Source organism: Oncorhynchus tshawytscha, linkage group LG04 (assembly GCF_018296145.1).
Source record: "Oncorhynchus tshawytscha isolate Ot180627B linkage group LG04, Otsh_v2.0, whole genome shotgun sequence".
NCBI classification, from domain to species: Eukaryota; Metazoa; Chordata; class Actinopteri; order Salmoniformes; family Salmonidae; genus Oncorhynchus; species Oncorhynchus tshawytscha.
Genome location: NC_056432.1, coordinates 53702571 through 53729489, shown reverse-complemented (window position 1 = coordinate 53729489; position 26919 = coordinate 53702571). Strand labels below are relative to the sequence as shown.

Here is a 26919-nt window from a genome sequence, read left to right as displayed (position 1 = left end):
TTCCGCTTGATTGGAACACAAGAATTGCACAGGGGTTTCTCAACACAAACCATTACAGGAACTGGATGTTGGTGGGCGCTGCATTCAAAACACTCCATATCAACGATTTCATGGGAGCTGGCAACCTTGGTCAAATCTAGGGATATCTTTTTAACACCCTCTTTGTAAAATAGGCCCCAGTCGAGAGCTTCTGCATGCTACCACAGGAAGGGAGAGTGAGTCACAACTCGTCTGTAAATCAGGCGGGAAGGAGCAAGACCCTCCTTGTCTCTTTGTGTTCTAGGGCGTATTTCTTAAAGGCACAGAAGTGATATGGTGCGCACAAATACAGTTTGGATAATACATTTGCCAGAAAAAGCGATTCCTCCTAGGGTTTTTTTTCCTCCCTTCGCCGGATAACACTTCAATGCAGGCTGCACGTCTAGACGGCTCGGGCCAAGTGTTATTAAATAAAGCATGCCGTTTTGAGACGTGGCCACAGCTGGGAGGATGGTTTCATGTTGAACGTCTACTGTGAAAATGATTCAGAGTGTGCATGACAGAGGGGAGAGCAGACAAAATGCTGACAAGCTCTCACCTCCAAGCAAGTACATTTGGTTTACCTTGAGATAGGCTTAAACCTGGAATCCTTAATGGTGAAACAGCCACATCCATCCACACTATGAGGTTGGAATAATATTGTGAAATTGTAAAAAATGATGATTATGCCATTTTAGTGTAAAAGCTGTTTGAAAAGGCTGCTCTTTTGTTGGAATTGAGTTTTGGCCTGCCTGTTGCCATCACCAGGCGGTAAAATAGTTAATAGACCAATAAGAAAGAGAGTTTCAAACCTCTCTGCCAATAACAGGTCATTTTTAGTTTTCCCCTCCCCACTCAGGCCACACCCAGACAGTCCTAGCAAAATTCTTGCTTGAGAAATTGCTGGCTGTATTTCTGTATATTGAAAGTTACATATCTTGAAAACTTGATTGCTGACATGCAAAACATTTTGTGACTATATCAACAATGGACGAATGAAACAAATGCCAAAAGATCGTTTTTGGGGTGGAATTTTCCTTTAAATGTCATTACATCCACTTATAACTATTGTGTTATTCATATACAGTATGTAAATGAATGCCCCCCAAAATAATACTGTCTCCACATAGGGAATAACAGAATGGAGTGTTTAACATCAAGGGAAGTAATTGGCATACATTTATGCATGAAAATGCCTGCAATAAATTATTGAATTATTAATTTATTATGCTAAGTATTTCTATTTCAATGTCTTCAAATTTGAACACTGTAGAATATTAGGCAATTTAAGTGATGAACAAATTAGCTGGCCTTGTTACGGGAAAGAAGAAGCATATTGCGTGAGATTCCTGTTCACTTCAGATAATATAGGGCTTTCACTTCCTTGCTCAGACTATTGTAAAACTTCTCCACAATCAAGTCCATTGTATCAGTTGCTGTGTACCAGCTTGGGTTGGGTGACACTGAAAATGGTCTCATATATCTACAATGCATCTTTATCCTGCACATGGATAATCAGGGGCCATTTTGGGGTGGAGCTGGTCCCCAAAGATCCACCCTAAGATCATTTGGTCCGGTTGATCATCGAAGATGCAGGCCAGGTCAGTTCAGCCAGGGGATTTTTCATTTTTCAATGTAACCTTTATTTAAAATGGCAAGTCAGTTAAGAGCAAATTCTTATTTACAATGACGGCCTACTCCGGCCAAACCTGGACGACGCTATGGGAGCCCTATGGGACTCCCAATCACAGCCAGATGTGATACAGCCTGGATTTTACACAATACTCACAGACACACACACACAGAATTACCTCGGAACTTATTTGGGTGGCCTCTTGAAGGGAAAAGTCTATGATTTTTTAAAACTAGGTCATCTAGGACTCCATCAATAGAATAGTCCATCTAGCTCAAGTTTCGTTTAGTCTTGTCACGGTTGTATGGGGGCCGCAGACTGGGGAAAGTCAACCAACGGAACTGACACTACAATCTTGTCATTCCAAATGAAAGGTCAAATATTTCATTCTCTGCTCTAAAAACTAGTCTGCAATGTTAACACAAATTAAAGTAAAATGTGCTTATTTCTACCTGGTAAAGATAGATGAACATTTTCAACATTTCTTGGAACAGCTCATTTAGTTTTAATTACGGAATATCATCAGAATACTGTTGACTGTATCTGTGAAAAATGTATCAGTCAATTCGTTAATCAATTAATCAAACGTTTTCAGGCCCATTCATAGTAGGTCACTGACAAAGAAATTGGGTCATCACATTACAAAAAAGCACACACATAAAATAACACGCCACTTTGAAAGTTCCTAAATCATTTTCATCAATTAAAAAAGCTGATTCGTTTTTTTCATTGGCATGCACATTTACATTTTAGTGTCTCATTTAGTCTCAGAACCCCCACTCTTTAATTTCAGATATAAATCACAAAGAAAAACAAATCAATATGAAATGGAGAACATTCATCTCATGAAAGACCTTGGTGGGAGATACAATTGGATATTTATTTCATATCAAACAACTCTGTTAGCTGGCATTGGATACTGTCACTGAATATGCCATGGATCAATATACTTTAAAATATGAGCAAGCGATCCTTTTTCAGGGATATATTACCCTTTTGGACTGCGTCACGTTGTGTCCACCATTCTTAGGCGTCGTCTTACCAACATTTGATGCCAAATTAGCTTCTTCTGAACCCATTGTTTTACCATGTCCGTCAACCAAACAATTAAAGAAGATTTTGTGCCAGATAGCCTGACAACGCAATTAATATTCCCTGCTGTCTGCTATGTTTATACAAGACAAGAGTCAGTAAACATGACGGATTGATTTTGTCACAGGTGTTGGGTGGTAGTCACGCTTGGGTAGAGAAATAAATGAATTTTTCGACAAGCCTCGGGCAGTCGACCTTTATTACAACTATTTATTTGCACCCTCTTAATGACACAATTAATCCAGCCTGAACTTGGAGGCACTATATAAACCGCTGTCTACTCATAATCTGCATGACAGCAAATAAACTCCTATACTTGACGGGTTAAATGCTAGCACTTACAAATAAACTCCTATACTTGACGGGTTAAATGCTAGCACTTACAAATAAACTCCTATACTTGACGGGTTAAATGCTAGCACTTACAAATATACTCCTATACTTGACGGGTTAAATGCTAGCACGTACAAATATACTCCTATACTTGATGGGTTAAATGCTAGCACTTACAAATAAACTCCTTCTATACTTGACGGGTTAAATGCTAGCACTTACAAATAAACTCCTTCTATACTTGATGGGTTAAATGCTAGCACTTACCAATATACCCTATACTTGACGGGTTAAATGCTAGCACTTACAAATAAACTCCTACCGAGGGTGTTTCCTTTTCCCGGGCGGGTGGCGCTCGGCGGTCGTCGTCACCGGCCTATTAGCTGCCACTGATTGTTTTTTCCTCCCCCTCCTTGTATGTTTAGTGGTAGCACCTGTGTAGGGTTAATTAGTTTGTCTTTATTAGACAGCCGGCCCGCCTGGTTGTTGTGCGGGATTATTTCATTGTAACCTTCGGCTCTGTTGTGTTTTGTATGTTACTTTTGTGAGCACCCTGTGGTGTGTTAAGCGCTATTAAAAAGACGCACAGCATTGAAATTCTGTTTCCTGCATTTGACTCCACACCCACGACACCCGGAGCATTACAGAATCCCGCACCTATCAAATTGAATGGAGTCAGCAGGAGCAGCAGCCAACCCTCTCCCATCGATGGAGGAACGGGTTCTCCACCACACCACCGTCCTCCATCGGATCGGAACCGCGATGGATCAAGTGATGGAGAGAATGGACCGATGGGAGAGGAGTGGTCTCCTCTCTCCACCTTCGGCACCCACGGTTCCGGACTCTCCATCTCCCGACTCCAGCACCCTCCGTCTGACGCTACCGAAGGCTTATGATGGAGCTGCGGCGGGTTGCCAGGGGTTTCTGCTTCAGCTGGAGCTATACCTGGCCACCATCAGACCCACTCCCTCAGGAGCAGAGAGGGTGAGTGTCCTCATCTCCTGCCTCACGGGTCGTGCTCTGGAGTGGGCGAACGCAGTCTGGAATGGCCCAGACTCAGCGCGGGAGCACTACCCAGAGTTTTCCCGCCGCTTCCGTGCCGTGTTTGATCACCCTCTAGACGGCCGAGCGGTGGGAGAACGACTATTTCATCTCAGGCAGGAGAGGAGGAGCGCCCAGGATTACGCGCTGGAGTTCCGGACCTTGGCAGCCGGATCTGGGTGGAACGACAGGGCCCTCATGGACCACTACAGGTGTAGTCTCCGAGAGGACGTCCGCCGGGAGTTAGCGTGTCGGGACACCACTCTGTCACTGGATCAGCTGATTGACATGTCCATTCGACTGGATAATCTGCTGGCTGCCCGCGGGCGTTCAGAGAGGGTCCTGTGCATTCCACCACCCAGCCCCTCCGCTCCCATTCCGATGGAGTTGGGAGGGGCTGCGCCGAGGGGTACCGGAGGAGGAGGCCTTCCCTGCACCAACTGTGGTCGGAGAGGACACACGTCTGATCGGTGCTGGGGGTCCGTCTGGGAGTAGAGATGGCAGGCGGAACGCTTCTCGGTCACCCCAGGTGAGTCAGCATCAAACTCACCCAGAACCCCTTGTTGGCCACATGTTTGTCTTAACTTTTTCCTTCACTTTTTTCCCTCTTCCCAGCATAGGGCGCTAGTCGATTCAGGCGCAGCTGGGAACTTTATGGATCGCGGACTCGCCCTTAAGTTAGGGGTTCCGCTGGTGCCGATAGATTCTCCCTTCCCCGTGCACTCCCTAGATAGCCGGCCATTAGGGTCAGGGATGGTCAGGGAGACCACGGTCCCACTGGACATGGTGACGCAGGGGAATCATAGGGAGCGTATCAGTTTCTTTATTATTGATTCGCCTGCGTTTCCAGTGGTGCTGGGGACTCCCTGGTTGGCCCGGCACAATCCTAAAATTTCGTGGAGACAGGGGTTCTCCAGGGGTGGTCAGAGGAGTGTTCTGGAAGGTGTTTGGGAGTTTCCATCGGTGCCACGTCGGTGGAGAGTCCAGACCAGGGTTCCACGGTGTGCATTCCCCCCGAGTATGCCGATTTGGCAATCGCTTTCAGTAAAGTGAAAGCGACTAAATTACCACCTTATCGACCGGGAAGGGATTGTACGATAGATCTCCAGGTAGACGCTGCGCTTCCCAAGAGTCACGTGTACCCGCTGTCCCAGGAGGAGACGTTGGCAATGGAGACATATGTCACGGAGTCGCTGGGACAGGGGTACATTCGGCCCTCCATTTCACCCGTCTCCTCGAGTTTCTTTTTTGTGAGGAAAAAGGAGGGAGGTTTGCGTCCGTGTATCGATTATAGAGGTCTAAACGCCATCACAGTGGGGTATAGTTACCCTCTACCTCTCATCGCTACGGCGGTGGAATCGTTCCACGGAGCGCAGTTCTTCACAAAACTGGATCTCAGGAGCGCGTATAGTCTGGTGCGTATTCGGAAGGGAGACGAGTGGAAAACCGCATTTAGTACTACATCAGGCCACTATGAGTACCTCGTCATGCCGTATGGGTTAAAAAATGCTCCAGCCGTTTTCCAATCCTTTGTAGACGAGATTCTCAGGGACCTGTGCGGGCAGGGAGTGGTTGTTTATATCGATGACATTCTGATCTACTCGGCTACTCACACCGCGCATGTGTCTCTGGTGCGCAAAGTGCTTGGTAGACTGCTGGAGCATGACCTATACGTCAAGGCTGAGAAATGCGTGTTCTCTAAACGAGCCGTCTCTTTTCTGGGATATCGCATTTCCACCTCGGGGTAGTGATGGAGGGTGACCGCATTAGTGCCGTGCGTAATTGGCCGACTCCGACCACGGTAAAGGAGGTGCAGCGGTTTTTGGGTTTTGCCAACTACTACCGGAGGTTTATCCGGGGTTTTGGCCAGGTAGCGGCTCCCATTACCTCACTGCTGAAGGGTGGCCCGGTGCGTTTGCAGTGGTCAGCCGAGGCGGACGGAGCATTCAACAGGTTGAAGGCGCTGTTCACTGAGGCGCCCGTGTTGGCGCATCCGGACCCCTCTCTAGCATTCATAGTGGAGGTGGACGCGTCCGAGGCTGGGGTGGGTGCCGTGCTATCACAGCGCTCGGGTACGCCACCAAAACTCTGCCCCTGCGCTTTCTTCTCAAGGAAGCTCAGCCCAGCGGAGCGTAACTATGATGTGGGGACCGGGAGTTGCTAGCGGTGGTTAAGGCACTGAAGGTGTGGAGACACTGGCTTGAGGGGGCTAAGCACCCCTTTCTCATCTGGACCGACCACCAGAATCTGGAGTATATTCGGGCAGCTAGGAGACTTAACCCACGTCAGGCAAGGTGGGCCATCTTCTTCACCCGGTTCCGGTTTACTTTGTCTTATAGACCGGGCTCCCAGAACGTAAAGGCTGACGCACTGTCCCGCCTTTACGACACGGAGGATGGGTCCACCGAACCAACTCCCATCCTTCCCGCCTCAAAGTTGGTAGCCCCAGTGGTATGGGAGGTGGACTCGGACATCGAGCGGGCGTTACGGGCTGAACCCGCGCCTCCTCAGTGTCCAGCGGGGCGAAGGTACGTGCCGCTTGGTGTTCGGGACAAACTGATTCGGTGGGCTCACGTCCTACCCTCCTCGGGTCACCCTGGGGTGACGAGGACAGTGGGAGCCTTCGGGGAGGTATTGGTGGCCTACGTTGGCTAAAGACGTTAAGGGTTATGTCTCCTCCTGTTCAGTGTGCGCTCAGAGTAAGGCTCCTAGGCACCTTCCTAGAGGGAAGCTACAACCCCTCCCCGTTCCACAGCGGCCATGGTCACATCTGTCCATAGATTTCCTGACCGATCTTCCGCCGTCTCAGGGGAACACCACGGTTCTAGTGATTGTGGATCGGTTCTCTAAGTCCTGCCGTCTCCTCCCGTTGCCCGGTATCCCTACAGCCCTACAGACTGCGGAGGCGTTATTCACCCATGTCTTTCGGCACTACGGGGTGCCGGAGGACATCGTTTCTGATCGGGGCCCCCAATTCACGTCTCGGGTATGGAGAGCGTTCATGGAACGCTTGGGGGTCTCCGTCAGCCTGACCTCCGGTTATCACCCCGAGAGTAATGGGCAGGTGGAGAGAGTGAACCAGGAGGTGGGCAGGTTTCTGCGGTCGTATTGCCAGGATCGGCCAGGGGAGTGGGCACGATACATTCCCTGGGCTGAAATGGCTCAGAACTCACTACGCCACTCCTCTACTAACGTGTCCCCTTTTCAGTGTGTGTTGGGGTACCAGCCGGTCCTGGCACCATGGCATCCGAGCCAGACCGAGGCTCCTGCGGTGGAGGAATGGGTACAGCGCTCCAAGGAGACCTGGAGGGCCGTCCAGGACTCTCTACGACAAGCGAGTGGACGGCAGAAGAGGAGTGCTGACCGCCACCGCAGTGAGGCCCCCGTGTTTGTACCGGGGGACAGGGTCTGGCTCTCGACCCGAAACCTACCTCTCCGCTTGCCCTGCCGGAAGCTGGGTCCGCAGTGTGTAGGGCCCTTTAAAGTCCTGAGGAGAATAAACGAGGTGTGTTATCGATTACAACTCCCTTCCTATTATCGTATTAACCCCTCGTTTCATGTGTCTCTCCTCAGGCCGGTGGTGGCTGGTCCCCTGCAGGACAGTGAGGTACCGGAGGTCCCTCCCCCCTCTGGACATCGAGGGGACCCCGGCGTACACGATCCGGGCCATTCTGGACTCAAGGCGCCGGGTGAGGGGCCTGCAGTACCTCGTGGACTGGGAGGGTACGGTCCGGAGGAGAGGTGCTGGGTACCGGTGGGAGACATCTTGGATCCCTCCATGTTGAAGGATTTCCATCGCCTCCATCCGGATCGCCCTGCACCTCGTCCTCCGGGGCGACCTCGAGGCCGGTGTCGGCGCGCTGCGGGAGCCGCGCGTCAGGGGGGTACTGTCACGAGTCCGACCGAGGGTGTTTCCTTTTCCCGGGCGGGTGGCGCTCGGCGGTCGTCGTCACCGGCCTATTAGCTGCCACTGATTGTTTTTTCCTCCCCCTCCTTGTATGTTTAGTGGTAGCACCTGTGTAGGGTTAATTAGTTTGTCTTTATTAGACAGCCGGCCCGCCTGGTTGTTGTGCGGGATTATTTCATTGTAACCTTCGGCTCTGTTGTGTTTTGTATGTTACTTTTGTGAGCACCCTGTGGTGTGTTAAGCGCTATTAAAAAGACGCACAGCATTGAAATTCTGTTTCCTGCATTTGACTCCACACCCACGGGAGCATTACAACGGGTTAAATGCTAGCACTTACAAATAAACTCCTATACTTGACGGATTAAATGCTAGCAATTACAAATAAACTCCTATACTTGACGGGTTAAATGCTAGCACTTACAAATAAACTCCTATACTTGACGGGTTAAATGCTAGCACTTACAAATAAACTCCTATACTTGACGGGTTAAATGCTAGCACTTACAAATAAACTCCTATACTTGACGGGTTAAATGCTAGCACTTACAAATATACTCCTATACTTGACGGGTTAAATGCTAGCACTTACAAATAAACTCCTATACTTGACGGGTTAAATGCTAGCACTTACAAATAAACTCCTATACTTGACGGGTTAAATGCTAGCACTTACAAATATACTCCTATACTTGACGGGTTAAATGCTAGCACGTACAAATATACTCCTATACCTGATAGGTTAAATGCTAGCACTTACAAATAAACTCCTTCTATACTTGACGGGTTAAATGCTAGCACTTACAAATATACTCCTATACTTGACGGGTTAAATGCTAGCACTTACCAATATACCCTATACTTGACGGGTTAAATGCTAGCACTTACAAATAAACTCCTATACTTGACGGGTTAAAGGCTAGCACTTACAAATAACTCCTGCTGTTGGTTTTGTAGCTTGTTCGTCGTAAAATATGTTCCCCTTCAGTTTATTTGCCATACAATATTGGTTTCGATGTGCATTCTTAAATATGTGTTATCGGATGGGGATATTTCCATCCAGCTACCGGGCAACTCTTAATAAATCATAAGAAGGCATTTCTAAATGTATTTACTAAGAAACAATGCGAAAGTAGTCTATGATCAGTAAGACTGAGTTTACAAAAGATTAGGAATACCTGCTCTTTCCATGACATAGACTGACCAGGTGAAAGCTATGATCCCCTTATTGATGCCACTTGTAAAATCCACTTCAATCAGTGTAGATGAAGGGGAGGAGACAGTTTAAAGAAGGATTTGTAATGCTTCAGACAATTGAGACTTGGATTGTGTATGTGTGCCATTCAGAGGGTGAATAGGCAAGACAAAAGATTTAAGTGCCCTTGAACAGGGTACGGTAGCAGGTGCCAGGCGAACTGGTTTGTGTCATGAACTGCAATGCTGCTGGCTTTTTCACGCTCAACAGTTTCCCATGTGTATCAATAAGAGTCTACCACCCAAAGGACATCCAGCCAACTTGACACAATTGTCGGAAGCATTGGAGTCGACATGGGCCCGCATCCCTGAGGAACGCTTTTGACACCTTGTCGAGTCCATGCCCTGCCGAATTGAGGTTGTTCTGATGGCAAAAGGGGGTGCAACTCAATATTAGGAAGATGTTCCTAAGGTTTTGTACACTCAGTGTCATTTTGTGTTTATATACTATCTACAGATTGTCCTCACATGGGCCACAATGGGAATTCCTTATTATTCATATTCCTTGTATTATCATACATCCTTACAACTGGTGTGTCTGGTGTGAGTAGGATCCTTTCAAGTACATCCATTAATATCAATGTATACCTTGTTTATTTTAAAACAAAGATTTATGAATTGTCATTAGGTCATTGATTTTTTTATGAAATATTGCCAGCTACAGTACAGTGTCTTGCAAAAGTAGTTCTTCAAATTGTATTGTGTTACAGAGTTGGATTAAAAGGGATGTACTTAATTGTCATTTTTTGTCAACAATCTACAACAGATATAAATATTTAGAGATGCTGGATGGATGGAAGTATCCCCATCAAATAAGCTACGCTTATTTTTGGTTCCTCCTTTAATCCCTCTAGTAGTGCACAGCCACATGTATGAATTCACAACTGAAAACTGTGCCCGCAACAAGCGTGCACATTCTTGATTTTATGCACACCAGTGTGCATAAGCGAGACAGGCCTACATACTGTTTTTATGTACACTCACAGAAGGCTTCGCTCCATCACCTCCTTCACATCATCTCCACACGTTGACTGCCGTGGCGTTGCCCAGAGAGGCTGAATGATCTCATAAGCTATTAGCCATTATTAAAAAAGGCCCGGGTCAATAGCTGGTAACCGGTGCTACGATAGAGCGTTTACAGGCCAGTGCTGTCAACTGAACTGAAGACCAAGCTGCTTCTGCAGCTGCTCTCTAGGCAGAGAGGGAAAGTGGAAGGGCCTTGCTACCTTCCCCTTATTGAGCTGTTGTTTTGCTGTTGATTGTAGACCTCAGCACTTTTCCCTCTCCAGGCCCACGGCTCAGCACTTGGCAGGGTCAACCTCATATAACTCAGAAACTTGCTGTGATTTCAAGGCTAGAGAAATGTTTGTCCGCAAGAAGTTAACGCAGGATCCACCAATAAATGATGATGCTCCTCATATAGGAGAAAGCTAAATCTTTCTTCATTTTTTTTGCGTGTGGCACTTTTCTTTATTTCGAGCCGGTCGTGTTTTACTGTCTTGACTTAAGATGCTAGATCAAGATGGATATAAAAGAATGTGGAAATTGCAGAGGCCCAACTAAAAAAAAAAAATTTATAATGTGATCACTGGCGGCAGAATTCTGAGGACAACGGCCTCGTATCTGATCATAAGACTGTTTGTCAGACAACCCGATTCTCATTAGCACACTTTTCTCTCGTCCAACAGATCCGTGAAACCGCGAGGTTCCCCGGACGCTGGTGTCGGGGAAAGGTCATGACATAATTATGAATCTGCCGCCATTTTTGGCAGTAGTTAACAGTTTGTCGGACCAAGCGCAACCTTTTTTTTACCGTTATCTGTGACTCTTCATGTGATATAGCTAGATCTGTTTCAGTGGGCCTCTAATTACGAGTCTTATTCATTTCCCTCCCACGGATGGGCCAATTCCATTGGGTAATGAATAAGCTGGCAGACAGGGAGTGATTTCCCCATCTCTCTGTTGCGTGAGCCTGCAATAGATTTCACAGATGCCATACGGTGGCAACTCATGCACAGGATGCATTACAGCATGTTATTTATTTATTTCTTAGGTGCTGCTTTTCTATTACTGATTTATGTGTTATTGTGCTTGATCCGGTGATGGGATTTGTGACATGAGGTGCATGAGACTTTTGGAACAAGGCCCCAGGTCGAACGGGTGGGGAGCCCTCCCGGATTCAGCTGAATATGGTGGGCAGCAGTGTTGCATTTCAAAAGCACAAGGAAATGACACGGTATATTTATTTTTCCACACCTGGTCCCCAAAATCCACTCTCAGAGGGGTTTATAGTAAAGCTCATTAAGCTGCATGGCGGGTTGTTGTTTTTCTCCAGACGTTAAGTAACATTTTCTTGCACTTGGAGCTCTACTCTTTCCTCTGGAGCTTCTAGCGTAAGACAAAGCAATGCCATTTGGGTGTTTGTCTTACAGGCATTTCGGCAGTGTTGGAAGGATGTTGTTTTTCCCCTACACTTCCTGGTTTCTGGTTTTGATTGTAGAGGACCCTTGATGTTCTTGTGACTTGTAGAGATAGCGCTTTCATTGTCTATTTGCCACCTTAAATTAATGTCAAATTAGGGGAGTGGTTAAAGTGAGATGTTTAATGTTTTTGTAACACAACATTTGCAAATAATGATTACATTCTGGGGGGGGGGTGAAAGCAATCAGTGATGCACAGCATGTCGATATAAAATTGACGACCGGTTACATCGAAAACCACTGGCCGACCAGCTTGATCTTGAGGAAGTTTCCAAAAGATTGATTCATTTATTGTTTGTAAATGAGGGTGTGGCGTTCAATAAACATAGATTTCAGAGAGAGAGAGAGAGAGAGAGAGAGAGAGAGAGAGAGAGAGAGAGAGAGAGAGAGAGAGAGAGAGAGAGAGAGAGAGAGAGAGAGAGAGAGAGAGAGAGAGAGAGAGAGAGAGAGAGAGAGAGAGAGAGAGAGAGAGAGAGAGAGAGAGAGAGAGAGAGAGAGAGAGAGAGAGAGAGAGAGAGAGAGAGAGAGAGAGAGAGAGAGAGAGAGAGAGAGAGAGAGAGAGAGAGAGAGAGAGAGAGAGAGAGAGAGAGAGAGAGAGAGAGAGAGAGAGAGAGAGAGAGAGAGAGAGAGAGAGAGAGAGAGAGAGAGAGAGAGAGAGAGAGAGAGAGAGAGAGAGAGAGAGAGAGATCCGTTGGCTAGCTGTAGGGCCAGAGCTGTCCGTTTCTTCTTCGCCTCTTTATTTGCCACTCCTGAGCTTTCTATATATAGGTATATTTTTCTGGAAAAAAATTTATGTTTTCCAAAACATTTTTTGAGTGTTTTAGGGATGCTATTATCCTAATGTTAGATAAAACCCTAACTATAACATAATGGGAATCTTAGCTAATGTTCTGGAATGTTCCCGGTTTGTATCATATGGAATGAATTCATTCAGAATTCTCAAGCAAGAATGTAATGACCAAATTTTGATGCACATTTGCACAAAAAGTAATGTTTGCCTTTCGGCAAGGTCACCATAAAAAAACGTGCTCATTTACATTTCAATAGTTTGATTTGATAGAAAAGGAATTTGACAAATGGGTGCTGTGGATACTTCAGTCTTTTTGACAGTTGGATTATTTGTACTTAATAGAAATGCAGAGGCCGACCTCTGGTCAACTGACACATTGAAGTAAAACACTTTCCCAAATTGACAAGGTGATTGAAGTGCTTTTTTTAAATCTTGAAACCAAGGACTGAGCATTGAGTAGATATTAGTGTGTTTGTACTTCTTTACCCTTTTGCTCTAATGACACAACACTTTTAGTCCGCTTTAACACCGTCTCATACTACCAAGGGTGCCAATAAAGACTGATTCCCTCAGGCGGTGGACATAAAGTAGTGAAATTTCTCTCTCTCCTCTCTCTCTCTCCCTTGACAGACAAGGCTATGAGGGGCTGGAGCAGAAGCTGAAGGAGGTCTTCACAGAGCGGACTGGCATCCTGCGTCAACTCTCCAAGACTACAAAGGAACTGGACAGCATAAAAGGCAACCTTCAGGTTAGAGCCCCACTGTTTCTTTTCTGACAGATTACAGTGGGATGTTAAAGAAAGGTGGATGGCTTTGAGTGCCTTTGGAACCATGGGGTTATTTCGAAAGGCTGTGTTTAAGAACTTAAAAAATGGTTTAGAAATTCAGCCCAGCCTGTGATCCACTTTTTCTCATCCGCTGTCCTGGGGTATAATGAGCCACTACATACATGGGGCCTCGTTTATTAAAAGCAAATAAGCAATATGTTCTGCGTTTTTGGACCATCCCTCCACCTGATATGAATACGAATTGGAAGTGGAAGTCCTGTAGTTGAGGTGCAGTTGTAAAAACTGGAAAATTACACCAAGGTGGAAGTGTTGAGAAATCTGTCTCTACACTCTTCGGGGGAAAAAAGGGTTCCAAAAGGGTTCTTCAGCTGTCCCCATAAGAGAACCCTTTTTGGTTTCAGGTATAACTCTTTTTGGTTCCATGTAGAACCCTCTTTAAGGGTACTACATGGAACTAAAAGGCTTCTACCTGGAACCCCAAAAATGTTACTCATCAGGTTACCCCATGGGGACAGCCGAAGAACCCTTTCAGGATTTAGTTTGCAGAGGATTTTTAATGATATGATCAAGTGTCTTTTTGCGACAGGACGTGCATGTGTGGTGCTGATGGAGGATGTTTATATTACATTATTTTTTTGCTTCAGTGCTGTATTTGACATCTTTCAAATACTTTAGATGTGCTTGACTGACATGGCCTGGCTCAATGGAGCCAATGGAATAGTTCAAACGGTGCTAACCCAGTCCACCTGGAACTCCAGGCAGACTCAAGCAAACACTGAAATGATTTGAATGACCCAGGTCTACTTTAAAGGGTATCTAAGCTTCTACCCCTGACATCTACCACAGCTCGATGTCGTCTGTTTTTGACATAGAGATCTGCCAAATGCTGTGTATACAGTATGTTGTATGTACATGTACGGTACAGCATTACTCTTTCCTGTGAGCACAGTGCAGAGTAGGAATGACATAATTTGGGAATGACAGGTGATGAGAGGTAGAAGATGGAAAGGTATGATAAAGATCATCACTCCCATAGTGGATGCTGTTAAATAAATTCATGAGAATTGGTAAATGCACAGCTTGGATGGAAGACCACGTAAACATAGCTAATCCTAGATCTTGAGATTCCAGTGTAATTTGGTTGTTAAATTGTATACTGCAGCAAGGCAATACATTTTTCTCTGATACATCTGTATATCGCCACTGATCGGGGCTGCAGTCGATTCCATTTCAGTTCTCATCAAACAAGTAGGGATTGAATTGAATTAAACAAATGGATTGAAAAAGACGTTAGGTTGAGTATTTTCAGTCCAAATTCTACTTTCAACATCCTGTGTCCCACAGAGAACCAGCAGACACATATGTCTCTCAGATGTTAGCCAGGGTACCGTTGTCACATAGTCAGTCTTGAATGGAATCTCTTTTGCCAAATTTGGTGGCAGTGGTCCCTTGGGTTTGTCTGGGCCACTGTGTTCTTTTTAGTGGGCTTGGATGGCTGTAGCCCCTCTGACTGATTTGGAGGGCTGGAACAGTCAGGGGGTCAATTTCATTTCAGTTTTAATCAATGACTTCCCAATTACACCCTGTGAACTTGTATGACATGTAACCTGGTGTCACGTCTACTCCCCTATCTGGCAATTGTTGTCACCAGTTTACTCATTATTACGCACACCTGCCACCATTGTGGCGCGCACCTGTGCCTCATGAGACTCACCTGGACTCCATCACCTTCCTGATTACCTCCCCTATATCTGTCACTCCCTTTGGTTCTCCCTTTGCGTATCCGGTACGCATCACCAAAGGGAAACAACAGGGATTTTTTTGTGTGTTCTTACTGGTGACGTCGGGTCCAAGGGAAGCTGCCGACGCAAAAGGGGATGCCTCAGCTGTCTCGTCAGGCTTCCATGCCTCAGCTGGCTCGACAGGTTCTCAAGCCTCGGCTGGCTCGTCAGGCTTCCATGCCTCAGCTGGCTCGATAGGTTCTCAAGCCTCGGTTGGCTCGTCAGGCTTCCATTGCCGAAGCTACCGAGGATGCCTCAGCTAGCTCATCAGGCTTCCATGCCTCAGCTGGCTTGACAGGTTCTCAAGCCTTGGTTGACTCATCAGGCTTCCATGCCTCAGCTGGCTCGGCAGGCTCCCATGCCTCAGCTGGCTCGGCAGGCTCCCATGCCTCAGCTGGCTCTACAGGTTCCCGCGCCTCAGCTGGCTCTACAGGTTCCCGTGCTTCAGCTGACTCTACAGGTTCCCGCACCTCAGCTGAGTCTACAGGTTCCTGCACCTCAGCAGAAGTGTCTGGCCCGCTCCTGGTAGTCGGGACTGTCCCGCTGGTCGGCGTCCTGCGGCAGGAGCCGCGTGTCAGGGAGGGGGTACTGTCACGTCTACTCCCACTCCCCCTCTGTGGCACTCATTGTTGCCAGTTTACTCATTATTATGCACACCTGCCACCATCGTTATGCGCACCTGCGCCTCATGAGACTCACCTGGACTCCATCACTTTCCTGATTACCTCTCCTATATCTGTCACTCCCTTTGGTTCTTTCCCCAGGCATTATTGATTCTGTTCCTGTGTTATATGTCTGTACACTACTTGTCTTTCTTGTTTTGTTCTATGTTTCTTTTAATTATTAAATTCCCTCCCTGTACTTGTTTCCCGACTCCTAGTGTACCCGTTACACCCTGGCCAGCATGGGTTCATGGTGTTGTCCTCCTGACAGTTTTTGGTGGCATTCATTGTCCCTTGGTCGGGTCTGGCTGGCACTGTGTGTCTGTCTAAGCTACCACTGTCCTCGGGGCAGGCTTTGATTTCAGTTAGCTACTGTACATTATGTGCAGACTTGGATGGCAGTGTCCCCAGTGCCTTGTACAAATGTACCGGGCAAAGCAGGTGGTGGGAGATGAAGGGAGAAGCAAGGGGGGATGGATCTCTTATTAAAAAGGGGGGGAAACAATCAACCGTAACTTTTTATAATAATCCATTATGTATGTGTAACTGAGTAACCTTTCTGGTTGGGATGTACTGACCTAAGTGTTTATTATTTTAATTAGACATCCCTTGGGTGCTGGGTCAACACTTCATAATGAAACTTTGTCTGATAGAGCTTTGATTCTTGGCAGTTGCTCTGTGGTGTGCAAGTATAGGGTTTAATGGGGGCCATTCCTTTGCACCCCAACTGCTTATGGAGGTACCCTGGTTTGTTATGGTAGTGTCAGCACCTCTCTAAATCGAATCCAGATGGGATGCACCCAGATTAAAGTATTTGTGATACAGAAATATGTTTTTTTTCTGAATGTGTCTTCTTATTATTATACTGAAGCACATTTTTAAAACGGTTCTGTAATCTCGCAGAGCTGCAATTATTGAACTCCAATTATTGTGTTTATGGAAATGAGAATCAAATGTATTATTAACAAGATACTGTACCACTTGAATTTTCTATAATTGTATTCAAAAGTTTCTCTGCCAGAGTCTTCTTCCCCAAAAACTGTCAGATTCATAATTACACTCTAACCTGAATATAACCTATATGAGTTCCTACAAGCTTATAAATAAACTACAACTTGTTGTATCACAATAAGTATTTTTAGACTACCCTCGTAAAAGCATACACATCAATCTATGAGGGGTTACACAATATGGACGAAAAATAATAATCATTATTCGCATCTTTTTTTGCCTAAGTATAGACTGTAGGACAGCTTGGAGCAACATGTGCATTTACACTCGAAAGGAGCACTGTTGTTTTCTTTCCTTTCCTACTGTATGAGGGCTTTGAATCAGCTCCTTCACTTTGGAGTGGTGGAGTGAGACTGTGAGGGGTCATATAATAAACCAATTTCTCTTGTGAGACTGAAATGCTCTCCTTCCTCATTTCTAGACACTGAAAAATGATGACTCCGTGACCAAGAAGGATGTCCAGAGAATCCTGGAACTCAGCCACAAGCAGAGGTAGCTCTAACCTTCTTAACCATTTGCTATTGCACATTGCTACCACATGGATTATTTTGAAGAGCAACATGACTTTTAATTACTTCTATGGTGCAAGCACAATGTGATTTTACCTGCAATTCAGCCTTTGGTATACACAGTATATACTTATACCCTACTGCTTTATACATAGCAAACCAACATATCAACAACACATGACAATCATAAACAAACCATTAAACAATGTTTTATTGGAGCAATGGCTCCTGGTCCACAGACAATTTGTGCAGCCACCTGCGTTCCACTTTAAATCCGATTAATCCTGCATTTGATTCGTTCCATTGCCAAGAATGATTATCAAATGACTTCCTCACGAGATATCCAGGCAACTGAGTTATGGAAAATCATTTGTTTTTGACACCTTTCAATCATGTTTTTGATTGCTTTGGGGGGAGTAATAACTAGCAACTCTTCTAATGTGAAACCATGGTAGCCACATCCTCAAGTCAACACATTTTACAAGATGCTGTCATTCCAGGTTTAGAAATGTTATTTAATCAAGACACTGTCGCCTTTATAAAAGCTGAAAACAGACATATTGTAGTCAGCAACATGAAAAAACACAAACGTTAACCCTCGTCCTTACCACCACCTTTGACCTAATCGTGTACATAACCAATTACTGTATTTAAACTGCAAATATACAGACAACTTCAGGGGCCAATGAAATATACAGAGGGGTGGGGGAAGACAGTACTACAAGTCAAACATTCTGTCCGGTTTACTTTTGTGCTCTGGTTAATAAAGTAAATAACTGCCTTCCCACAAATACCCATAATGGGTTATGCACTATTTTATACACAGTCCAGTGCTGTGTTGCCTGAGGAAAATGTCACTCAGAATAATTTTGAGTTGTTTGTAGCCCATAGGCAAATGTCTCTAAATATCGGTGAAGCGTATTTACAGCACCAAATGTTGTTGGGCCCTCCTTAAATGTCAACCTCAAATTCATTCCACGCTAACTTCTAAAAAATGGTTCTGTCTCCACTTAAAACGTCATAGTGCTGGTTTTAGGGTGAGATCAGAAAAATGAAATCCCAAGTAGCGGAAAAGAAAAATGTTTGCTTGACTGGGCTCATGCCAACAGACACAACCATTGGCATGTGAAATACGACAGGGCATCGCAGTAGTGAAGAGAGACTTTTCCTTCCGAGATTGACACACAGTGCTGTTGACTGCAGATGCTGCTCCTCGACTGCACAATTGATAGACCATGACCATGTCATATGTAGTTAAACTCTAAACCTACACTAAGCCCAGTCAAAGGGAATAATTCTTTGCTGCTGTAATCGTATACTGGCATTCTGGATTTAAGTTTGGTATTTCGTCACGCATTCTATCACAAATGTTTGGTAGAAAAAATAAGCATGAATTGATTTGATGATTTTTATCCTATTCCAGTGCTCAGTCAGTCAGTGCTTGAGATACTATTACTACTGCCTCGCCACTGCGAGAAGTCAGAGAAGAGTTGGAGAGGAGAAGGATAGGTGCTAATTGAGTGTTGCTCACCTTTCCTCTCAACAGGGAAGAGATGAAGTCCCTCCAGACTGCATTGCAGAAGCAGCTGGACGAGGCAACGGAACAAGCAGAGAAACAGCAGGCCACAGTGAGTAGGAGCCCTTGGTACACCTCACTCCTCTAACCTCCCCCTTGTCACCTGTCACCCAGGCCTGTGAGCGCAGTCACCCATCTCATTACCTAGCAGCCATCTCTCCTGACTGGCCCCCTCCCTCCCACCACTTAATAACCAGTCTGGGAGAGTGAGAGAGCTAGGTGTAACCCAGAAATAGGAAGCATAGTGAGGGAGGTCCTTCTGCTCTCCACTCTCTCCTTAAAGGATAGGTTTCTGATAAAAATTATTTGTTTTGTAAAAGCTAAACTTGACAGGATGGAGTATGTTTTTCCATAATGGTGATGAATAATTTCAATGAAACACACCTGTAGAGTACGAGTAGAAGAAACACTTAATAGACCAGGCGCCTTTTTAATATTTTTTTCCTTTTGTTATCCTGTCATAAACATTGCTTTTCATTCGCCAAGTATTCCAGGCCTCTATCCATCATGCAACTCAGTCCTTTTTCTATTGTACTTGGCTGTCATTCTACTATAAATTATATTCTACTCAAGTTGTATTACATTGCCAAGCTATTCCGACATCTGAGAATAGCAGGCTACAAATGAACTCCGATACCACACATGCAGTCATGGTTATACCTACTGTATGAATTGGACCTATAGGTAACAGTTTACTGTAGGCCCCCAATGTATAAATTCACTTTACTGTAGGTCCCCTATGTATGCATTTACTGTAGGCCCCCATAATGCCTTTCTAGCAGCTTTTTATAACAGCTACAAAAGCTGTTATAACATCAGTAATTAACATGATACTCATGTGGAGCCTTTTTCATACCTACTGTATAGATTAGACCCTAGCTGTTTTTATTCCCACTTCCCAAAGATATTTACTGCTGCATCTCTAATGGCTATCTGGTGAACCTCTAATTCCCCCTCAAAACAAATGATCAGAAAACCAACAGGATGCCTAATTAATGTCCCAAACAGACCGTGAAATGCTTTTGAGATATTCAATATTTGCTAATAAGAACAACATGGCCTGAAACAAGTGTGGACGTCTTGCAATGGGTGTCTGTCTTATTTTCAAAGTGCATAACAAGGGGGGCTGGTGTTGCTAGCCAACAATCAAACTGTTGTTGTTGACATTTTCATGTTAAGATGAGTGACAAATCCCTGGTGTAGGGAGAAAATTATGGTCTATATTTATGGAAAGTGTATTGGCTACTGCAATGCATCAAACCAATGCCTGTCTTTTCACAAGGGGAACTTTTTTACGATGTTACCAGCCGGTTACTAAATTTCTGGAATAGCACAAAAGAAGTGTTGTAAAGTTGAGTTTCTTGGTTGTACCATATACAGCATAACTCTGCTACTGCCACTATTCAGTGTACTAATGGAGTTTTAGGAAAATGCACGCTGATGCTATATGAATACCTGTCTTGTTTGTAATAAGGTAGAGTTGTGTTATTTTCAATTGAGACCATTCCTACAGCTCGAGGCGAAGAAACAGAGTGTGAGTTGAGGTTTTTCTCCATAGCTGGGCGAATTTGATGTGAGGCATTGGGTAGAAAACATTGTTTGATTGGTGTTGCACTCTGCCCCCAGGGAGCTCTATAGTGTGTTTTCTCTAAACCTACTAAGCAGCAAAAAGTGGAAACCAGGGTTAGTAACAAGCACTGTCAAATGAATTTGGTTTGGGACGATACTGCACTAAACCACTAAACCATAAGCACTAAACAAACTTATGTTTCAATGAGCTGTTCTCACGTCAAACATTTCATCATCTTGGCTCATTTTGAACTGATGAAATTAGTGCAACTGATAATCAATTATCAATACGGTGTTAAAGGGAATACATTATTTCAATCAATTAGGAGCTGAATCTTTATCTTCCTTTTCCCTACACGCGAAAACTATAAATTAGTACCCCCAGTGGACCACATACAGTGAACAGCTGTAGCTGTACTTGGAAATTGACACGCACAATAGGAAGTCATTTGCGATGGGAAACACATACTCATCATAAATGCCTATAACATGTAGAGAATTTGATGAATGTGAAGCTGTGGGTCCACTCAAAAGATCCCTTGTTATTTTATTGTATTTATATTTCATTCAAATGTACATATTGTGTGGTGCAGTTTCTCTGGACCCCCCTGCAAAGTTAAAGTTTACCCCCCTAAAACATGTGACTGCGTCAGCCACTCACAAAGTATAGCCTACCGATCATTGTCAATGGTTCTGAAATTGCGACGTCTACGCGGCTGCCTATCGGTAGGCTTTGTGGTGCTAGTGCTTGAAGTAGACGGTAGCTTTGCTTTAATGGGTACATGTTTATTTATATTTGGTCGTCATTTTATCATGTTAAAAGGATCAGACCATTTTTTACCATTTTAGTCTAAAAGGACATACACAAATCTAATTGCCTGTAGCTCAGGACCTGAAGCAAAGGAAACAGCAGAGGTTCAAACTTTAGAACCCAGTTCCTACATTTGAATATAAAACTGTATTTTATCAAACTAAACTATGCTACATTTTATCTCTGGGACCCTCACGATGACAAATCAGAGCAAGATTACTGAATGTAAGTACATTATTTACCTTCAGAGGTGAATGTATCAAACCAGTTGCCGTGATAAAAGTAGCAGCATCCCAGTCTCGACAGAGACCTCACTGCCCGGGCCCAGAAATGACAGTGGCCTTGCTGGGGGGGTCCCAGGACCATGTTTAGGAAACCCTGGTCTGGCCTACCTTAGGCTATATACAGTATTTAGCTAGTAGCCTATTTATATTACACATTGGAACTCGGACTCCACGGTGTCAGGGCGATCCGTTTCATCACTCGTAGGCTTACCAGTGTTCACAGAAGGGGGGTTTCTCTCATGAGCACCGCTGGGTCTCTGGCAGTCGTCATCTTGGTTTTCTGGGAGAGGAGGAGGAGGAGAAGGAATGCCAGCACTCTCACTAGAGGAAATGTCCCTATTTTGAGAATAGGGACATTCCCTCTAGTGAGAGTGCTGGCTGGGTAGATGAGGACGAGCAAGGCCACTGTCATTTCTGGGCCCGGGCAGTGAGGTCTCTGTCGAGACTGGGATGCTGCTAGTGCTAGCTGCAGCATAAATAGGCCTACTAGCTTCCACCTGCAACGGTTTTTCATCAGTCAAGGAGTTGGTATCTTTGGTGACGTGGTTATCTTCGGTAATTTGGCGCGAACTTGATCAGATAAAGCTTTTTAGGGTGTTTTTGTGCACAACTTGGTCTTCACTTTTGTTTATTAATCTTGAACAACGCAATCACTCTCCATCCGAGTCTAACCTGATTCACCAAACTTTTTTAAAACTTGATAGCCAATTAGGTGAGGAGGCCGAGGCGGACTGCTGCCGGCGCCGCTGAAGAATAGGCTAACTAGATGCATGAAAACTATATTGTCTTTCTGACTCACCTACTGCCATGTAGATTGGACAACAGAAACACTTTGCTTGCTACATGTGGAAATTAAAAAGGAGGGTTACTGTCAAAATTATTTATTTACAAAATTAATATAATTTAGACATACAGTGCATTCGGAAAGTATTCATACATTACAGCTTGATTCTAAAATGGATTACATTATTTTTTTCCCCCTCATCAATCTACACACAATACCCCATAATGCCAAAGCGAAAGATTTAGATTTCTTTTGCAAAAAAAAAAAAAACTTATTTACATAAGTATTCAGACCCTTTCCTATAAGACTAAAAAATTGAGCTCAGGTGCCTCCTGTTTCCATTAATAATCATTGAAATGTTTCTACAACTTGATTGGAGTCCACCTGTGGTAAATTCAATTGATTGGACATGATTTGGAAAGGCACACACCTGTCTACATATGGTCCCACAGAACAAAAATCAAACCATGAGGTCAAAGGAATTATCCATAGAGCTCCGTGAGAGGATTGTGTCTAGGCACACATCCGGGGAAGGGTACCAAAAAATGTCTGCAGCATTGAAGGTCCCCAAGAACACAGTGTCCTCCATCATTTTTAAATGGAAGAAGTTTGGAACCACCAAGACTGGCCCATACTGAGCAATCTGGGGAGATGGGCCTTGGTCAGGGAGGTGACCAAGAACCCGATGGTCACTCTGACAGAGCTCCAGTGTTCCTCTGTGGAGATGGGAGAACCTTCCTGAAGGACAACCATCTCTGCAAGACTCCACCAATCAGGCCTTTATGGTAGAGTGGCCAGACGAAAGCCACTACTCAGTAAAATGCACGTGACAGCCCGCTTGGAGTTTTCAAAAAAAGGCACCTAAAGGACTCTCAGTCCATGTGGAACAAAGATTCTTTGGTCTGATGAAACCAAGATTGAACTCTTTGGGATGAATGCAGTGTGTCAAGTCTGGAAGCAACCTGGCACCATCCCTGCGGTGAAGCATGGTGGTGGCAGCATCATGCTGTGGGGATGTTTTGCAGCGACACGGATTGGGAGACTAGTCAGGATCGAGGGAAAAATGAACGGAGCAAAGTAGAGAGAGCTCCTTGAAGAAAACCTGCTCCAGAGCACTCAGAACCTCAGACTGGCACGACCGTTCACCTTCCAACAGGACAACGACCCTAAGCACACAGCCAAGACAACGCAGGAGTGGCTTCGGGACAAGTCTGTGAATGTCCTTGAGTGGCCCAGCCAGAGCCCAGACTTGAACCCGATCGAACATCTCTGGAGAGACCTGAAAATAGCTGTGCAGCGACGCTCCCCATGCAACCTGACAGAGCTGAGAGGACCTGCAGAGAAGAATGGGAGAAACTCCCCAAATACAGGTGTACTAAGCTTGTAGAGTCATTCCCAAGAAGACTCAACTCTGTTATCACTGCCAAAGGTGCTTCAACAAAGTACTGAATAAGGTTCTGAATACTTATGTAAATGTTATATTTAAGTTTTTTATTTTTAACAAATGTTCAAAAATGTCTGAAACTGTTTTTGCTTTGAAATTATGGGGTATTGTGTGTAGATTGATGAGGGAAAATACAATTTATTCAATTTTTGAATAAGGCTGTAACGTAACAAAATGTAAAAAAAAGTCAAGGGGTCTGAAAAAGTCAAGGGGTCTTTCCAAATGCACTCTAGGTGTGAGATGGCGGGCACAATGGGCCCCCGGAGCTGATTTCTGATACGGTAGTGTGTAAGTTGCTCTACATAATTGAACATTAGGCCCACCTTTCATGAATTTTCACCCCAAAAATGACAACCATTCATGGATGAATGCTACGCTAGACGAGACAGTAGCAACAACACTAGATGACCCAAAACCCATAACTGTCTTAGCGTTCTGTGGTGCTTGTCAATAAAACACAGATCCATTTGTATTACCTCTGGATGACTAGTCTACAAAACGGACATCAGTAAAGTTAAGGAGTGATGCTGCATGTAAATAGACTTCAAAAATATTAACAACTTTAGGTAGGCCAAGAAAATAGGTACACAAACTCCAATAGATAAACCACACACAAAAATGTATGATTGAATTTCCTAGTTGGAGGCATGCCATTCCAAAAAAGTATTACAACATGATGAAAAAGATTGGCCTGGTTATTTCATCACTATCATAGCAAATGTGGCATTATACTTGTAACACTAGTTGCAAATGCTGTGCATTGCAATATACAGTTTAATTGTATAATAGCTCTGGAAACACAATAAACTCTCCAACACTGCTCAGGCTTATTGCTCCGATTTATCAGTAAGTCGTATGAATTAATTATACTGTAATAACACAATTGAACATGTCAAATGTTAACAATGTAGCATGCTACAGTTTTCTATTTTACATCCATCATTTCATTGTGTCGTGCCGCAGCCCAAAGGGAACGTTGTGCTGGGATATCGACCTACCCATGGGCAGAGGCATGAACTCCAGATGCACCAACATGAACTGTGATGTTATTAGTGTGTCAACCACCTAGCCATAGTTTTAAAGTCCCCCGGGTGCCTTCAGAGCTGAGGTCAGCTGGGCCTTGAATTCTCTCCCCTTCCTCCCTGGGACAATCTCACTGACCTCATTGAAGGACAACATTTCCCTTAGAATCCTTCGTCGCAGAGGTGAAACAGAAAGCAGAATCGGATTTGGAATCTCTCCCCCCACCGCTATCCAGTCTTTTAGATGTAGTCCTGCACTGCAGTGGGCCGCCATCTGCATCAGCCGTTTGAGGCTGGACACGAGGAATGGCTGCGCTACAGAGACATGCCAAGCTTACGATAAAAAGATTGCGATAAACAAAGATATCACTCTGACACAATGAGCAGATGGGCTATTATATTAATCACACAGTGGAAAATAATCAGTCGCCCACCGTGGGCATAAATGCCTCCAATATGAGAAACAGCAACCCCACCAACAGTCAATCCATCTACTCTAGATACACCCATTTCCGATAAATCGTAGTCAAAACCAGCAGTGAATCATAATATTTTACATAGTTCTATACGTGTTTTTGTAAATCTTTAGAAGCTAACTAAAATAGCAGTAAAAACGGTGTAATATGACCATATGGAGGTACTTGGAGCATTACCAGGAATTCTGCTTTAAAGGCAGAGAATCATTTTAAGTTGTTTGACCTTGGGATGTATAGAACTGTTTTGAAGAACATCAACAACATACAGTAGGATGAAATCCAGTGCAGGCAGGAATAACTGGCATGGTTGATGATAGTTACTACCTTCATGATACCTTTCATGTAAATGTCACAACATTTTAGATGTAGTTGACAGTCTGTCAGAAAACACATGTCATTAATTTGATTTATTTCGCCTACAGATCAAGTTCCTCAAGATGGAGATGGAGAAAAAGACCAAAATAATCAAGGACCTGCAACAGGAGGTACTTGTGCTCTCCCCACCTACTGACTCGTGGCTGACTCATTTCTAATTCATGATCACCGTGACCTGTAAATGTTATGTTAATGTCAGTCATCAGAGAAATGCCTTAGTAATCGTATCATATGATATGGTCATCGACATCACTTGAACTTGTAATGTGTTTCGATATCCTTTTCTAAATCTATATGATGCTGTCATTTTGGATTGCAAAGGTCACAGATAGCCATTGGCAACCGAGGGCCTTATTCTGTCAGTGTTGAATGATGTAATTGGTGGAGAGGCCTATTATGAGCCCTAATACCACTGGATGCACTGAATTCGTCAGAGCCTCGGGGCCTTGAACAGGGCTGGTGTCGTGGGACCTTCTAATTGGCCAACCTGGGAGCAGTTACTGGCTGCAGCGTGGCTGGCGCAAGATCCTATAGTTTAAGGGCATATGCCCCAGGGCAGAGGAGAAGAAAGTAATCAATCAGAAGTCACAACGGTTTGCAGCATGATAGAGCCTGGGTAAAGAAATGAGAAGCTACCACAATATTCAATGAAAAAGTCAGGTGAGAGGTAGAGCGTTCACACTGCCCGAGGGAGGTCAGGGGACATTCTATGACATTATTAGCTCTACTAAAACAAAAAGGGGGAAATACTGTGCAGGGGTGTGTGACTACACAGCAAACTCCCAGAACAAACTCTAAAGGCAACATAAGCGACCCCAGCAAACCTAGGAGTACTCCAGTCAATGTTGATGTTTTCACATCAGAGAGTAACATTGGACATGGCTGTAATGTTGTACAACAGATTGGTCTAAATTACCTGTAAATGAGGCAATGATTGGACTACATAATGACCAATTAGATGGTCTTCAAACCTCAAGCACCAAGTTCATTATGGTGAGAGAGCCAGCTTGGAGATGAGAGGAGGGAAGATACAAGATTCTTGTCTGTGGTCACCATGGAGATGAAAGGATACAGTCCTTTGTGTGCCACAGTTCTAAGTAAAAAAAAACTATAATTAGCTGGTAATTTAGAAAAGAGCAAAAATAGAAATGCACCATGCAACAATTTCAATGATTTTACAGAGTTACAGTTCATGTAAGGAAATCAGTCAGTTGAAACAAATTCACTAGGCCCTAATCTATGGATTCCACATGAATGGGCAGGCAGCCATTGGTGGGCCTGGG

At 44.6% G+C, this 26919-nt stretch overlaps 1 protein-coding gene across 2 annotated transcripts in view; it reads left to right on the top strand.

Annotated features, from left to right (window-relative positions):
• Window positions 1–26919, top strand: part of LOC112248995 (leucine zipper protein 2) — a 192135-nt gene that overhangs the window by 106322 nt on the left and 58894 nt on the right. For both annotated transcript variants that reach the window (XM_024418523.2, XM_024418524.2), the window contains exons 2-5: window positions 13176–13293; window positions 17208–17278; window positions 18842–18923; window positions 25684–25746. In XM_024418523.2, coding sequence (XP_024274291.2) covers window positions 13176–13293; window positions 17208–17278; window positions 18842–18923; window positions 25684–25746 — 334 coding nt within the window. The remainder of the gene's footprint in view (window positions 1–13175; window positions 13294–17207; window positions 17279–18841; window positions 18924–25683; window positions 25747–26919) is intronic.